Source organism: Zootoca vivipara, chromosome 9 (genome assembly GCF_965207765.1).
Source record: "Zootoca vivipara chromosome 9, rZooViv2.hap1.1, whole genome shotgun sequence".
In the NCBI taxonomy this organism is placed as follows: Eukaryota; Metazoa; Chordata; class Lepidosauria; order Squamata; family Lacertidae; genus Zootoca; species Zootoca vivipara.
The window spans coordinates 18,629,549-18,645,805 of NC_142592.1; the positions used below are offsets into that span (position 1 = coordinate 18,629,549).

At 41.2% G+C, this 16,257-nt stretch overlaps 1 protein-coding gene across 1 annotated transcript in view; it reads right to left on the minus strand.

Moving 5' to 3' along the window:
* Positions 1-16,257, minus strand: part of MET (MET proto-oncogene, receptor tyrosine kinase) — a 92,685-nt gene that overhangs the window by 29,744 nt on the left and 46,684 nt on the right. Inside the window, exons 4-8 of the mRNA XM_088676507.1 lie at positions 13,797-13,922; positions 11,571-11,744; positions 4,528-4,688; positions 2,218-2,320; positions 1,636-1,772 (exon numbers count right to left, since the gene is read on the minus strand). Of these exons, the coding sequence (XP_088532633.1) occupies positions 1,636-1,772; positions 2,218-2,320; positions 4,528-4,688; positions 11,571-11,744; positions 13,797-13,922 (701 nt within the window). The remainder of the gene's footprint in view (positions 1-1,635; positions 1,773-2,217; positions 2,321-4,527; positions 4,689-11,570; positions 11,745-13,796; positions 13,923-16,257) is intronic.

Genomic DNA, 16,257 nt, shown 5'->3' on the forward strand with positions numbered 1-16,257 from the left:
GTAAGTTCATTGAAATTAATGGGCCTAAGTTAGACATTAAATTACATAACATTGGCTACAACCCCCTAACTTGATATCCTAGTTCTGAAATTAAGCCCAACACTGTGGCTTAAACTCTGAAACTTTTTGCAGTTTGGCACATGAAAAAGGAGTGGGGGAAATACCCAGGCACAAGCATTGTTTAATAGGCCAATATTCTGTCTGAACCAAGGCAGTGACTTGTTCAAGCCTATGCAGCAAGATTTAAGGTGAAGAGGGAGTCTGAACAATAGTGCTCCTGAGTTCAACACTCTATCCATTACACAACGCCAGTTCCCAAACAGAAATCAAAATGAAGAAGCAAACAGAAGCAAAGGGGAAGAAAGTGGAACAGGAAGGCTAAAACTCATTAGTACACGTAGTATGAACTGCATCTCTCCGTGTGTAAATATAGTTCCAAAATTCCATCAGACTCTACCAACATTCTCTAGAATCATACTCCAGCCCATGGGTAGGCAACTTAAGGCCCGGGGGCCATATCTGGCCCAACCACCTTCTAAATCCGGCCTGTGGACGGTCCTGGAATCAGTGTGTTTTTACATGAGAAGAATGTGCCCTTTTATTTAAACTGCATCTCTGGGTTATTTGTGGGGTCTGCCTGGTGTTTCTGAATGAGTAGAATGTGTGCTTTTATTTAAAATGCACCTCTGTGTTATTTGTGGGGCATAGGAATTCGTTCATTTTTTCCCCCTTCAAAATATAGTCCGCCCCCCCCACAAGGTCTGAGGGACAGTGGACCGGCTCCCTGCTGAAAAAGTTTGCTGACCCCTGCAGTCTAGCCTGACTTAAAAATGGAACTGGGGGGAGGTGGTACCCAGAGCATCTTCAGGAAACAAAGTAAGCAGGCTTCAATTTGGGACACAACTACAAGGAGGCAAAGCTCGTCCCTCACCGCTGACACTAGGTTCACCAAGCACAGGTAGCCCCTTCCCACATATTCCTATGTGCACCTTCCACCCAAATGCATGGCTGTTTTTCCACTCCTGCTGGACAATAATGTCAGGTGCCATAGGCATCTGGCCGGCCACTGTGAGAACAGAATGCTAAACTAGGTAGGCTTGACGCAGCAAGACTCGTATTGTGTTCTTAATAAAAAAATGCACTTGGGAGACAACACTAGAGTGAGGGAAAGATGTTTCCACCACCATAGATAGTGTGTGAGGCTAGACATCCATCGGCCAAAAAAGTAAGAAAAACAGGGAGAGATAAACAGAAATGCACTGTTTGGGGGTCTCTGCAATACACAGAGGTCTCTCTCTTACACACTGCAGGCCCACAGATTGTCTATACTGCACTGGTTAACTTCCTGTTGAGAAAATAATAATGCAATGTTGTTTTTTCTTGAATATGCAGACAATATGTGATTAAGTAATTCAGTAAATAAAGTTTGAGGTTTCTGATCCTTGCTATCTTAATGCTTCCGCATTCTGATATCGGTTTATATTGCTGCTTTTGATTTATACGTTTTATGTTTTTTCATGTACCACCCTGGTCACCTTGGGTTGAAGGGCGGAACATAAATCTAATGGAACAGTACTAATAAAATAACAACAGCCTGTACGTTAACAACACTGAAAACATTGTTTCACGTTATACCTTGTCAACCTGCATTGTTTACTGCCAACATAAATCTCTCGGGAATTCCCACTGCTTAGGTATTCCCCAGTTAAAGTCAACAGCGTTCCGCCAAATCTTGGACCAAAGGTGGGCGAGATTCTTCTTATTATGGGATCCTGTCAAGTAAAAAGAATGCAGCTTGTTAATTAAATTAAAAAGCAAAATTAATAATCATATTAAAAGAAAACATGTATAACGAGGTCATCGTACTTAATAATAAGAAGTAACTTTTTAAACAATTGACACAGGGGTGGGGAACCAGAGGTCCAGGGGCCAAATGTCCCTCCAGGACTGAACCTTGAGACCCTCCCTAGGCCATACCCTACCTCAGCATCCCCCTCACCAATCCTGCTCTGCACCGTACTCTAGTGCTTTTGTTTAGCTGGAATGTACCAGGAGGTAGGTTAGCAACAAGAGTGTTAGAGGAGTGTATGCATAGAAATCTCTTGTCTTCTGCATGGCCTTGCTAAGCAAAGGTACGAATCACATCCATGCCCCCTGGAAGGTTCCTCACAGTCCTCAAGCTGAAAAATGTTCCTCGCCCTTGCTTTTAACACTCACCACGTAAGAGAAGGTATTGAAAGTGGCATTAGCTTGTCCATTTGAAACGACGCTCGATACATTAAAACGTGCATTCGTTACATCGCCAAGTGTGCACTCCAACCTTCAACAACAACAAAGCAAAGACATTATTTCTAATTATGTTATAAATATAAAAGAATCACCCAAACTTATAATAATAATCTTCATTTTTTAAAAGTGGTTATAGCTTTTCCTGATGCAGAATTTTAATTTATTATTTTATTAAATCAGTAATTTAATACTGAAACTGTAGATATTTTGCCAATAATTTGTGATGCACCTTTGACTTAGTGCATGGAGGGGGAGAGAGATGAGAACACATTCCAGTTTCTATGTAAACACACTTTTTAATACCGGTATATATTTTGTTCCAAACAATGGGTGAAAGATCAACAAAACTTGTTTGTTACAAGAGCTCTGCCCCAACAGATATTACAGTGGTAAGAAAAACTTCCTTGGTTGTTCCCAAGAGTATCACAAAAAGTACGTGTTAGGACAGCTTTATCAGAGATTTATCTAAAGGAATGATATGATGAGGCTTGTATGAGCCACTCAAAGAAAACAACTCCTTTAATGACATCATCCTTACAGCTATGCCAGCACACAACCCCAAAAGGTAAAATGTTAAAGATGGAAATTCAGAAGCAGCTGTTAATACAGTGGTACCTCGGGTTACAGATACTACAGACGCTTCAAGTTGAAGACTCCGCTAACCCAGAAATAGTACCGGCCATGATTTCATGATCAGATTTCAGCAACTGATTATACAGTGGTACCTTGGGATACAAACACTTCGGGTTACAGACTCCACTATCTCGGAAGCAGTACCTCGGGTTAAGAACTTTGCTTCAGGATGAGAACAGAAATCGTGCACCGGCGGCAGCAGGAGGCCCCATTAGCTAAAGTGGTACCTCAGGTTAAGAACCGTTTCAGGTTAAGAACGGACCTCCAGAACGAATCAAGTTCTTAACCCGAGGTACCACTGTAGTCACCTTCTGTGATCCTAAAATACTAATCGGAACCAATTGTGAGAATTGACAGGAACCAAACAGAACTAGTTTGGGACCTGAACTATATATGTGTGCTGGGTTTCTTCCAATGGTGCCACAGTAATGGTTTCAACTGCCAGCTTTAACTGTCTATGCTGTAGCAGCAGCATCTCTTCCCAAGAGGAGGTGCATGGGATCTGCTGTTGAGGACTCTGTAGACCTTTTCTTGGAAGCTCTCAGAAGTCACCCAGAAGAAAAGCAGCTGTGAGTCTTTCCAAACAGCCAAATGCTACCGCCGCCACTGCCCCCTTGGAGAGCCAGAGTATGGAGTATGGCTCTCACTGCTATGCAGGGGTACTAGAGACCAAAGTGCTAAGGTCTATGGAGCATGATGGGGTGGGTGGCGCTGTGGTCTAAACCACAGAGCCTAGGGCTTGCCGATCAGAAGGTCAGCGGTTCGAATCCCCGCAACGGGGTGAGCTCCCATTGTTCGGTCCCAGCTCCAGCTCCCTCAGCCTATAGAGCAAGATGAGCACCGCAACCCCGAGTCGTCCGCGACTGGACCTAACGGTCGGGGGTACCTTTACCTTTATGGAGCATGTTATTTCCCCTCTTCCTCCTATATGGCATAGCACTGTACTGCAACCAGAGTTTCTTGGTGGTTTTCATTCTCAAACAAAAGGTGGCTTGTGTAAGCGGAAGTGAGAGATGTGAGCTGCTGATCAAGGTTTGTGGCAACCAGTGCCCACCCTCCGCTGAGACAGCCTTTGGTCTGAGAGGTTGGACTGCCATGCTGTAGAAACGATCAACATTTTGTATCTCCACATTCTAGATATATTGGTGCTTCCACCCACATTGGTACACAAGATTAATGACTGAGGCTGGTGCAGAGCCAGTCCACATGGCTAGCTAATTGGCTGGGAATCTACACTTGGCAGGGTGTGTTAGTAACAGACCTTTAAATCTTTTTTGCATCCCCACTGGGATAAAAAAAAAGGCACTCATATGAAATAGGCACTTCATGCTATACAGAACTAGGTTAACAGACAACAAACACATGTAAATAATAATAAATAAAATAAAGTGCTACTGAGAACTATTAACAGAGTAAGAGCTATGAGCTGCTGGTTGTTGGGCCATCTTCCAGCAACACAGTTTGGCACCCAGCAACATTTACTACTGAATATCACACTTCAGTGACAGATGACCAAAGAATGCATGGCACAAGTTATTTGGTGGTGTCTTCCATTGCCCATGTGCCTAGTGATACTTGCTTATAAAGACAGAATTGATTTCTTACTTGTTTTTGTCACTAGCTTTGACATCCAGAATGCACTGCTGTCCCCCAATAAGAACCGACATTTTTTTAAGATTCAACTTGTTGTTTTTGCTGAACCCAAAGTCCCACCCACACAGGGTGAGTCTTGTTGCACCATCAAAAGCTGCGCTGCTTGGAAGAATCTGAAAAGGGGGAAAAACAGTAACACACTTAGGATTTCTGATGGGCTTTGAAGGTGTTTTTCAAAAGGGAAAATAATGGGAGAAAATAATTTCTTCTGCTGGAGAGTACCCTACCCTTTATCTTAATTGTTCCTCACCTTTCATTCATCACAGTATGAGCATTCTCCGACAGTAGCAATAAATAACCCAGCCACTGCTCGAAAGCTCTGAATTATTATGTTTAGGGGCACTGAACAAGCTCTGCATTGTAATAGTCTTTTTAATACCCCTTTAGCTTGTCTTTTATGTCTTTCTTGTGGTATGTAGAAGAATACAATGCACTTATTTTATTAGAAGTAAGATAGTGAATAAAAGAATATCAGTAACTTATTTCACCAACGTGATGAAAAGGCAAGAATTCATGGAGATGATAGCTTCAAAGACATCTAAATCAAACATTGCCTTGGGAGCCACAGAATTAGCAGGGCTTCTACAAATTGATACCATTTGGTTACTTCTACATTTTCAAGTTAAAAATAAACTACAGTACCTTGCAGCAATGTAGTGACAATCCAAAAAGGAAGTGCTCTTCCCCCTCCCACAACCTTCTATATATTGTAAATTGTGTTGTAAATATAACAATGGTGGGAAAAATATATGAATACTATAGAAGTTGTTCAAATTTCAGTGGAGGGTATTCAGCAAGGCACTGTCAATAAAATCTGACAATGCTTTTAAGGCATATATAGACTTTTAACAATAGCATCTGAGTTTGCAAACATTCAAGCCCCCAGGCTAGAGAACAAAAGAATTAACTTATGCTTGTGATGGAACTACTAAAGTGACTTTGGCTTAATATTTTATAGTGATAGTTATTTTACTCCTAAGAAGCAGCACAATTGTGTCTTTCATCATGAATCCTGCTTCTTCATGTTGCATCTGAAAAGGACATTTCTAGTAAAATACTCAGGTTACTGTCCCCTTTGAACATCCAAAAGGAGCTGGCACATTTCATTTATACTTTACTGACTTGGCTTAATACTAGAAGGATTTAGGAAATGAAATGCCAAGGGCGAAGTAGGTATTGTGAATATGCTGCACAAATTAACCCATATAAATAGTGAAACAATTGATCCTAGGGAAAATGAGACAATGAATTAAATCCAGACCCTACTAAAGTCCATTTGGAATCTACCTGAGTTGTCTTATGTATGTGCCGTATTTCCTCAATGTCTTACATTACTCTCCCTTGTGTAAACAAGACTCTAGAGCAGAGTCCCCAAACTAAGTCAAGGGGGCCGGATGCGGCCCAAACGCCTTCTAAATCCGGCGCACGGACGGTCTGGGAATCAGACTGTTTTTACATGACTAGAATGTGTTATTTTATTTAAAATGCATTTCTGGGTTATTTGTGGAGCATACGAATTCATTCATATTTTTTTCCAAAATATAGTCCGGCCCCCCACAAGGTCTGAGGGACAGTGGACTGGCCCCCTGCTAAAAAAGTTTGCTGATCCCTGCTAGAGTTTGTTGGTCTGCAAAATCTTCTATCAATGACAATTAGGCAGAGGGCCTTCTCGGTGGTGGCGTCCGCCCTGTGGAACACCCTCCCATCAGATGTCAAGGAAATAAACAACTATCTGACTTTTAGGAGACATCTGAAGGCAGCCCTGTTTAGGGAAGTTTTTTAATGTTTGACATTTTATACTGTTTTTAATCTGTTGGGAGCCGCCCAAAGTGGCTGGGGAAACCCAGCCAGATGGGTGGGGTATAAATTTTAAATTGTTGTTATTGTTATTATTTAGCCATGCTAATGAGCAGGACATCCCGGATTTACAGAAGCCAACCCAGCTTCTGATGCCAATCCTAGATGTCCCTTTTTGGCTCCCTCCGCTTCCTCTTCTGCAGGCACTGCCTCTGCCGCATGAAGCTGGTGCCGCGTTCTCCCAGGAACCAAAAGAACACAAAACCCAAAGATGTGTGTGTGTTTGGTGCCATGCTCTCCTATTCCTCTGGTACTGCTTCTAGACGTCTGTTCGTGTATGGCGCATGTGTGTGTGGCGGTGAACGGCAATGAGTAAGGGCAGCCAGTGGTAAGATGCGGAGGGAGGCGGTAAGTTGGCTGGTGGCAGGATGGTGCGGGGGTGGGAGGAGAGGCAGCGATGGCAGTGTATAAAAGCAGCCGGTGGGCTGATGTTGTGGGAGGTCATGCCCCAATCTTCCCTCCCAGAAGGTTGGAGGGTATGTACTTAATATTAAGTACTACTGCTAAATAATTACAACTCAGGCTCCCCCCCCCAGCCAGAGCTCACCAGAACTCAGTTCCAGCACCTACCCAGGTGGGCATCATTGCCATTATGCCACCATGAAAGGAGGCATCCATGGTGAGTTCCAGCACCTTTTTTAAAAAAGAAAAATAGCACCCAGAGACATTTCAATAGATTTCCTGAGCCAAACAAGTATAGCTACTCACAGAGGTGCAAGTATAGCCGCTACATGAACATTTATAGGGAAGCCCAAGTTTTATTCCAATAAAATTAAGTTTCATTTATGCCTTCCATAGTTGTACATTTCTATTTTACATGAAATAGGGAAGTTCAGATATTTTGTGGGCTTTTTTCTTTCTTTTGCTTATTTAGAGAGAAATCATTTTGACTGCGAATGCCGCCACACCTAGGAATATGATCACTGTGACCAAAAATTTCTGAGGAAGAGTGTGGCCTATTTAAAGCAAAGGATACAAACTACGAATCCTACTCTTGCATTTAAAAAACACTAACAAAATTGCTCTTGATGAGACAGATTACCATCTCTGCCCCCCCCCCCTTACCAACTAAAGGCTTGGTCCCAGGGCGATATCTACAATGGTAGCAGCAGTTTTTATGTCATGCCATGCAGGGGTGTTTCTGCGTATTGTATTTTGATCACAATTGCCTTAGACCACTGCACTAGGACCAAAACAACCCATAGCTGTTGTTGGGGCCGGTTCCACGTGACTAGGCAAAACACCACAAAATGACGGAAATTTTTCTTCTCACATTAAAGGCAAAACGAGGGCATTACCATCAACTCAGGCCATTGCAATTACCACTCAGTGTTTAACTTAAGGACCAGAGTATCACTTAGCATATTTTAACCACACTGTTCTTTCAAAACCCTCATATATATATATATATATATATATATATATATATGGATGGATTTACGGATTCTATTGCAAATGCCACACAAAGCAGGTTATCTTCGATTTGATAGTACCAGCAAAAAGCCTCACATGGTTCTTCCCTAGATTTAATGTGCCTGGGTGTAAAGCAATAGGCCAAAGATGAATAATCTTTTTTTTTTTTTTAGTAGTAATGCCAACCGTCATGGTCTACCAACCGTGAAATCTCCCTTAGCAGCTAGCGACCATAAAGATTTAGGTTCTCAGCTGCATTATTTTTCTTCCTTTTAGAAATAAGTTCCACAAACTCGCACTTGCTGCGGCACAAGCTATTAGGATATTTCATCATTTATCACTGCCAGAGAATAATATTTATTGTATTTTTTAAAATAATAATAATATATTCAGCACATGAACTTGAGCTTTACCTGTATATCAATCCAATTGCACTCTGAGATTTTTTCATCATTCACTAACTTTATGCAAAATTTATCCTGAGTAAGCACAGTGGACTTGATTTAAAGAATTGCCATACAGTATTCATGAAACTACCCCCCTCCTTTTAATGGCTTTCTTACTCAACAGATACCTTTAAAAACATTTCCTGCATGTAAAAATAACATGACTATACTAAGCATGCCTGCATTTTGTCATAAAAACCCAAACTACACATGACGGCTTTGAACAATTTCATACTAACCTCAGAGACTAATGATAGCATGACATCTCAGTCGCACCAAGTCCTCTTACCCTTGCCCTGGCAGAGGTAAGGGGCCTTAATGTAGTTTTAAATGTGATTTACATTCACTCTAAGGCCGTTTTACACTACGTGAAGTGCATAAAAGGCCTAATGTAACTATGAATCAGACTTCATAATTTAAAAATTATTTAGGGCCTGCTTTCCACCCCATTTAAGCCATGTGCACTTGCTTAAAGTGATTGTAAAAGCTTCCCCCTTTCAGAAAAGACAGATTTCCCTTCATGTTGTGCATCTATACATAACTGTAGGGTGCCAGGATTGTTCACTGATCCTTACTGCATTCACAACTGAGTTCTCATCCATTACAAAGGATGCATTTACCATTATCCTGTTATGTCTTGTCACCATAGGCTTTTCCTCTTTTGCTTCAATACAGATTACAATAGTTTGATAAGGTACACATTTGACACAGATTCGTTTTCTGCGTTGGGCTTGACTCGGATGCTATTTTAAGCACTTTTAAAAGCAAAAGAGAAGTATGCTCGGTAGTTCAAAGGCTCCACTATTTATGCATTTATCCATCTAAAAACACCAAAAGCAGTGAGCAGCAGAGACAAATATATCGAGTGAATGGTTGGTGTGTTTACGTGTGGGATTACAAGTGGCATGGCCGCGCTGTAAAACTAGACCTTCATAATTATGTCACACTTAATGCAGAATGATTTGGTTAAATGCAGAGGCAGCCTGGACAAATCTTGCAATGACCATAGCTAACTGAAAACAGCAATGGGCTACTAAGCTCTTTTCTCATTTGTGTAATTTAACTCTTGCTCACACTTTTTGCATTCATGAATATTTTTTAACAGAAAGCAGCTTCTAAAGAGGTTCCCTTTCCTAAGGGCCAATCTGCAGGCTGTCTATTTACTTAATGGGCAACAATACACAACCCAAATGTGTCAAAAGAATTGACAGCTCCGTTATAGGGCTTCCATTGGGAACAGGGCAACATTGAGCCAGCCTCAGTACTGAGGTTCAAAAAAGTTTTTTTAAAACATTATCGAAGATCTTCTTGGTTCCCCAAAAATGTGCATTGTCTCCCTACCCCACCCCCAAATCGTAAAGTCTTTTTTACATTTGATGTGAAACATTATACAGAGTAAGGTGGCGTAAGAAGAATGAGGGGAAAGAGGATTGTGGTGGTAATATTTAGTATGTTTGTGGGGTTTTATGCCAGTGTCACTTGAGTAGGTTCTCTATTCATTTAGAGAGAGAGAGTTTGTGTGTGTGTAACACACATACACATACACACATTATATATATTTCTTGGTAGTGAGTGTCATGCAGCAGTAAATTAGTAAAGAAGAATTAGTAAAGAAGACGCAGAGTCTTCTTCAAAAACAGAATAAAAGTTTACTTAAGAAAATAAACTTGTTCAGAAACAGCATAGTTAAAGAGCATACACAGAGTGCTCATAACAGCTTTCTTAGTCTTCACAGAGGCACAGATCTTAGTTATTGATTAACTGGAGTCCTGGGAGCTGCTCTGTCTGCAACAACTATACATTCGCATACTGATCTGAGACAGACTCTGATAGAAACTGCATTACAGACTGACGCCCAGAGAGAAAATGGCTACTTTATATAGGGAGAATGAGTCATCACTCAAGATGAGTCACGTGTCACGATGAATTAGCAATTTACTGTTAGCAGTTACAGCTAGCAGGCTTTAATGATTGTATAGGCCTTGTAGGCCTTGCATAGGCCTTGCCTGCTTCTGCTCTCAAGAACCTTTGTCTCATGACAGTGAGAGAGGTTGGGGAAGCAGGGCGTGGTTGGTTATCTTTAGTTGGCTGCAGTGAAGTTTGTTTGTGGGGTGCGGGGATTGTTCAATCAGGTCAGCCATATTGGTCCATGATTACTCCTGACAAGTCTCTCCAGTATCTGGCTATTATGTTTCTGGCTGCTGAGAGTAGGTGGGTTACGAGCTCTTTATAGTGTGCATGGGCATTATTATCTTGGAAGATGTTTAGTAGGGCAAGTTCTGGGGTGACTTCTAATAGCTGTTTAGATATTTTGCTTGTTTGCTGTAGGACTGCTATCCAGAAGCTGGATTTTGGGGGCATTCCCACCACAAGTGGAGGTAAGTGCCTGTGGAGGTGCAGCCTCTCCAACATTTTGATGAGGTTCCTGGGCATATCAGTGCCAGTTTCCATGGTGTTAGATATATATATAAACAGAAAAGAAGGCCACTCTATACTAATGACTCTTGTTACCAAGAATGAGGAAGTCACTTCATTATGAGAAATCTAAAGTGAGAAACCAACTTTCAATTCCTAAATTGGTATGCAAAAAACAACAACTCTGGGAGTCATTCAGCATATTCACACCTGACATATTCCCATATTGATGCTGAAAGCCATAATTAGTTCACATAAATTAATGAAAACACCAACATGGTAAGTTGTCCGAGGGCAAAGTATGGAAAAGCCACCTGTCAGGCTTTACCCAGTTTACTGGGATTTTTGTCCAGGAAAAACTTGACAAAGGCCTTCTCTCAATTTCTGTATTTTACCCTAATGAGCAAATAAAGGTTTGGAGGGTAAAGATTCCATTTAGAAACATGGCGGGAGGGCAGAAAGAGAGGATTAACCCTCTCAATGCTGTAGCCCCAAATGTAATTTGAGAGAGACTGAAAATGCTTTTTCCTTCAGGCAGGGAAAAGCCTCACTGAAGCGATTTTGTGTTGGTGTGCCACAGTGTAAGAACATCTTATTCAAATAATTGGTGGGCATGTTTTAACTTGTGAAAAGGAAATCACAGAAGGACAACCAACTGATAGTCCGTGAAACTGCAGTAGTTTGTTTTTTTTCCTGGATCCTTCTAACCCACTCCCTGCTTGGGGTTGAACTGGCAAATCGCTGCTTCTTATCTGGAAAGCTTTGCTCCAAAAAGGTAACGAGAGTTTGCCCAGAATTGTATACACTTGTCATTACACCAGTCTACATTACACAGGGATTAATGAAAGAAAAAGATAGCTTTACCTGAGAAATTTTGGGTGCACATGTTTCCTGTGTCCAGCTTCCTACAGTGCACTCAGATGACCGCACACACTGGTCGCCACACCAGCCACAATTCATGAAGGAAGGCAATCGAAGACACTGACTGCAGGTATTGACATGAGAGCACCCTGGTCCAATTAGTGGGATCTTTGTTATCTAGTGACAGGAAAGTTACATGAAAAATCACCCCAAAATTGTATAGGTTAGTAGACAATGTATACACAACTGAGAAGCCAGAAACTCTTTTAAGTTACCCTGCCAATGATACGGCTGTTAACTTTTACAATATAGGCAGGCTCATATTCTTCAATAAACACTGAAAGCACTGAATCCATCAGAAGACTGATGGATGGCAGAAAGGGAAGGGGTTCTCTTGCTGCACACTATATGTAGGGCTGCTGATCCATGCTATATCAGTAAATCTAAACCACAACACATGAGAAGTATCCCTGTGTGTTCAAGCACCCCTCAAAAAAAATCCCTTGTTAAGTCTTTTTACTCACTTCTTTTTCACCTCTAGAGTAATTGATCATGCAAGAAGCAGAAGGCATACTTGAAAGCAACACTGAGTTGCTAATGTCTTAAAATAGGGAATAGAGGGGTGGTTGAGGCTGTTATTTTTCAAGAACCTGAATCCATACCTTCAAACACAGCTTTGGGTACTGTTAGCTTGATTGTAAAGGCCAACTCCTAGTCTTGTTTTAAATGGCTAATGATGGCTAATTTGCCTCCTGTAAGGCAGGAATAATGCTACCTTCCTAAAGGTAAAGGGACCCCTGACAGTTAGGTCCAGTCGTGGACGACTCTGGGGTTGCGGCACTCATCTCCCTTTACTGGCCGAGGGAGCCGGCGTACAGCTTCCAGGTCATGTGGCCAGCATGAAGTCAGTGTCAATTAATTGGTGCCTGTAGAATTCCCAAAAGGATGGGGCGAACAACTATCAAGAATGATGAATTACACTAACATTTATTCGCTTTAAACTCTCTTTCCAATAATAGAATATGTTTAATACCATTTAAGCTACATTATCAACAAAGGTCATTCGAAACACCATTCTTTTACTTAAGTCATTGTGTATTTTTCTTCTCAACAGCTTGCACTAAAGAAGAATTTACATTACTTTTCTTTTACTGGTTTTCATCACAGGTCTCCTGCTCAAACAATTCTCTATATTCATTTACTTGATTTCTTAGTGCAAAAATAAAAATTAAAAATCGAAGAAGCAAATAATGCACACAAGATTATGGAAAGGCTGCAAGGTGAACTCATTAGAACCTCAAAGAGTGCATTAAACAAGTTTAACCAATATGGACTTTTGCACAGAGTGACTCTTAAATTGGTTTTTGCCTTTCCACATTTGTATTCAAATGTAAGAATATGTTTATACTGGGCCTCTTCTGTTCTTTATATTCCAGAATACAATTGCAGTATAACCTGTAGAAATGCCCTTAAACTTGGACATAATTAGTTGGGGTTCAGATCCCAGCTGAGCTGCATAAAATCTGCTGGATAAAATGGCTGCGGTTGAGGCTGTAGCTAGTCGCACAATGGTAAGGTAGCACCCCCTGCTTTGTGAGGCATGTTTGCCCACATCCGAAAAAACAAGAACACAGAGACAGCTTTCCTCCCCATGCACATCTATGGAGTGATGTCTCCATTGACTTGCATGGGGTGGAAGAAGCTGCATTTCTGAAAAATGGTTGGTGAGGGGGATAAACCACTCTCGGCCAAGAACCCTTGGGGCAACAGGCTCTTTGTCAGTGAGTGGGCATTTCCTCCCAGAAGCTGATTTGGAGGGTACAGCTTTCTCGCCCTGCCCATGCAATTACATGGTCGGATTCGACTGGACTTAACCATCTAGGGGTGCTTTACCTTTACCATGGAAAACAAGGGGGCAAAGTTGCAACCTCCTCCAAATTGTTGGTAGGGGTGGGGAAAGGGATTACCCTACCAAGGATCCTGCTGTTTCAAAGCAAATGGGCATTGCTCCATTAGCCTACACAGGGGGTGGCGGCTTGGATGTTCAGGTAGTGGGGAGAGGCTGCAAGAACCTGGCAAGCTCCTTGTTGTGACTTTGTGGGTTCTGCTGTGCCTTTGGGGTGCATTATTTGGGGTACCAGCTTACACAACTGATGGACTGTAAAATGATAACAGGAGGAATCCTTATATAAAGGTATCCCTATAACCAAAAGATTATGAAATATTTACCCTATTCCCGGTGACCACCAGAATATAACCATCATCGCCTGGCAAATTCTTAATTAGAGAAACAGGATGGTGATCCAGTTGGAAATTTACATACGGTTCATAGTGTTCTGAACGAGACATCACTATCTGAAAAAGAAAAATTTAGAAAGCAAACAATTTATATTCATGTTATGCAGTAATCTTGATCTACAATTATAGTTCCATTGGGGGGGGGTATAAATGCCAAGCCATTATAAATGCACTAAGACTAAGAACCAAAGAGAAAACAATTTAAAATCAACAATATTTTGGAAAGATAAGAGAGCAGCATTTTTTTAAAATTTTTTTTTTTAAAGTTGCATCACTTTTGGGAAACAAACAACTTTAGACTGACAGCAAAGTAACCCTAGACACTGAATTTTGGACCAGTTGGAGGTTTCTGAGTTGTCTTCAAGGGCAGCTCCATATAAAATTCATTGCAACAATCCAATCTGGAAGTTACTAGAGCATGGAGTACCATGCCCAAATCATCTCTGTCTGAAAGGGGCGGCAGTTGGTGAACCAGCTGGAACTGGAAATAACCACTCCCAGACACAGAGGCCACCTGTCCTTCAATTGACAATGTTGGAGTACCCCCAACCTACGAACCTACTCCTTCTAGGGGAATACAACCCCATCCGGAACAGTCTGTGTTCCCACCTTCTGGACCAAGGAACTTGAAACACATAACACCAGTCCTTCCAGCATGCAATTTCAGGTTGTTGGCCCACATCCAAACACTTGTCTAGCACCTCAAAGCCACCTCTCCTGATTCAAATGGATAAGAGAAATAGATCTGGGTGTCATCCACATATGGGTGACACTTCACTCCAAAACTTCTGATGAGAGCTCCCAGCAGTTTCCTATAGATGTTAAATAGCATTGGGGACAAGATGGAACAGTTTGCCACCCCTTTAAAAATACTGTTTTAGCTTTGTGCAGCTTAGTGTGTATTAGGCTAACCAAAACTGGTATGTAGAAGTCTTATTTTTAGATAAAGGTTAATAGCTATTACAGGGTGCAATAGTGTTCTGTTAAAAGTCAACTGTGGCAAAGCTGAATTCCTCAAGTAAAAAAATTCTATGAAATCCCAGTTGACATCTGTGAATTACTTTGAAATAAACTTTTAAAAGACCAGTGCCGTATCTCTTCTCAGAGGGGTGGAATCCAATGCCTTTAAAAAAAAAAAAAAAGCTTCACTGCCACATTTATGGGCAAATCTAAGTACAATTTTGTGGTCATTGTCTGGCTGTGCGGAGGAAGCAAAAACTCAGTGGAGATGTATAGTTTAAGCGGCATGCAACTTTGACCCAATAGGTTTCAGACATGGTTTGGTTTTACAACCAGGAGAAAGTGTGAAACACACACACACACACACAGCAAAGCTGTGTGAAAAAACAGATTAACGTTGGTATTAGGGAGAGGTAAATCCACAGCTGCAAATACCTTTATAATGGATCATTAGCTGTGTTTTCTCTTGAATGCCCACTGCTACAAAATGCCAAGAATGCTTCCTCTTATTGCCAAATGTTATTTCTTGATTGTGCGTGCGTTAACCCTCAAATAACTTCTAAGATGCATCTTTAAAACAATGCCAGAACCATTTGGTCCTGTTTCCATGGTTCTAGAGAGCTGCCCAGTGCTTCAGCAAGGATCCATTATCACTGAAACTGAACACAGCAAGTAAACAAGCTTTGTTCTTGCAATCCAGGCTGAATACATTCCTTACTACTAGTAAAAGGTGCAAGTACTGTAAACTCATTATTACCTTCGCTATGTTGCCACAACCTCTGAAATGCATTTTATGGAAGCTGTTTAAGGGCTCATCCATAAGGGCTTATGCCACATTTCTAGGCACAGGTCTGGGATTTCCAGATCCATGTCTGAATGGTGGGGTTTGGGTTTTTTTTTTGTCCTAGCATTCTCCCTGGGAAAACCTGAATTTTACTGCTGGATCGGAGAAAACGGCAATCAGGTTTTCCATGAAAAACGCTGTTTCGGGGGGGGGGCAACCTGCTTGTTAACAATACATATGGAAAAATGTTGCTAAAAATACATATGTAAGTGTTCAGACATCTGACTAATGTCCTTTATCCAACCAGGGCATTTTAAATCTTGGCTCCATTTGATTATTACATACATATCCATCATTTTCTTCCAAAGACTTCAGGGCACTACACGTCAACACTCAGGTAGTGTCCTGTCCACTGTTGGCTAGACTCCGATATGTTTAGATTCAGATAAACAGAAAGGAGAAAATGTGTTCGAGTTACTGATGTTACAAATAAGACCTTAACCCAAAGAATAAGTTGGGTAAGAATAATAATTTTAGAAAAGGTAGAATGCTTCTAAACATTATAAGAAAATGAAGTGCAACTTTAAATAAATGTAAAATAGAAAAATGTAGTAAAAATAGAAAAAAAATGTGCATTTTTATAAAGGT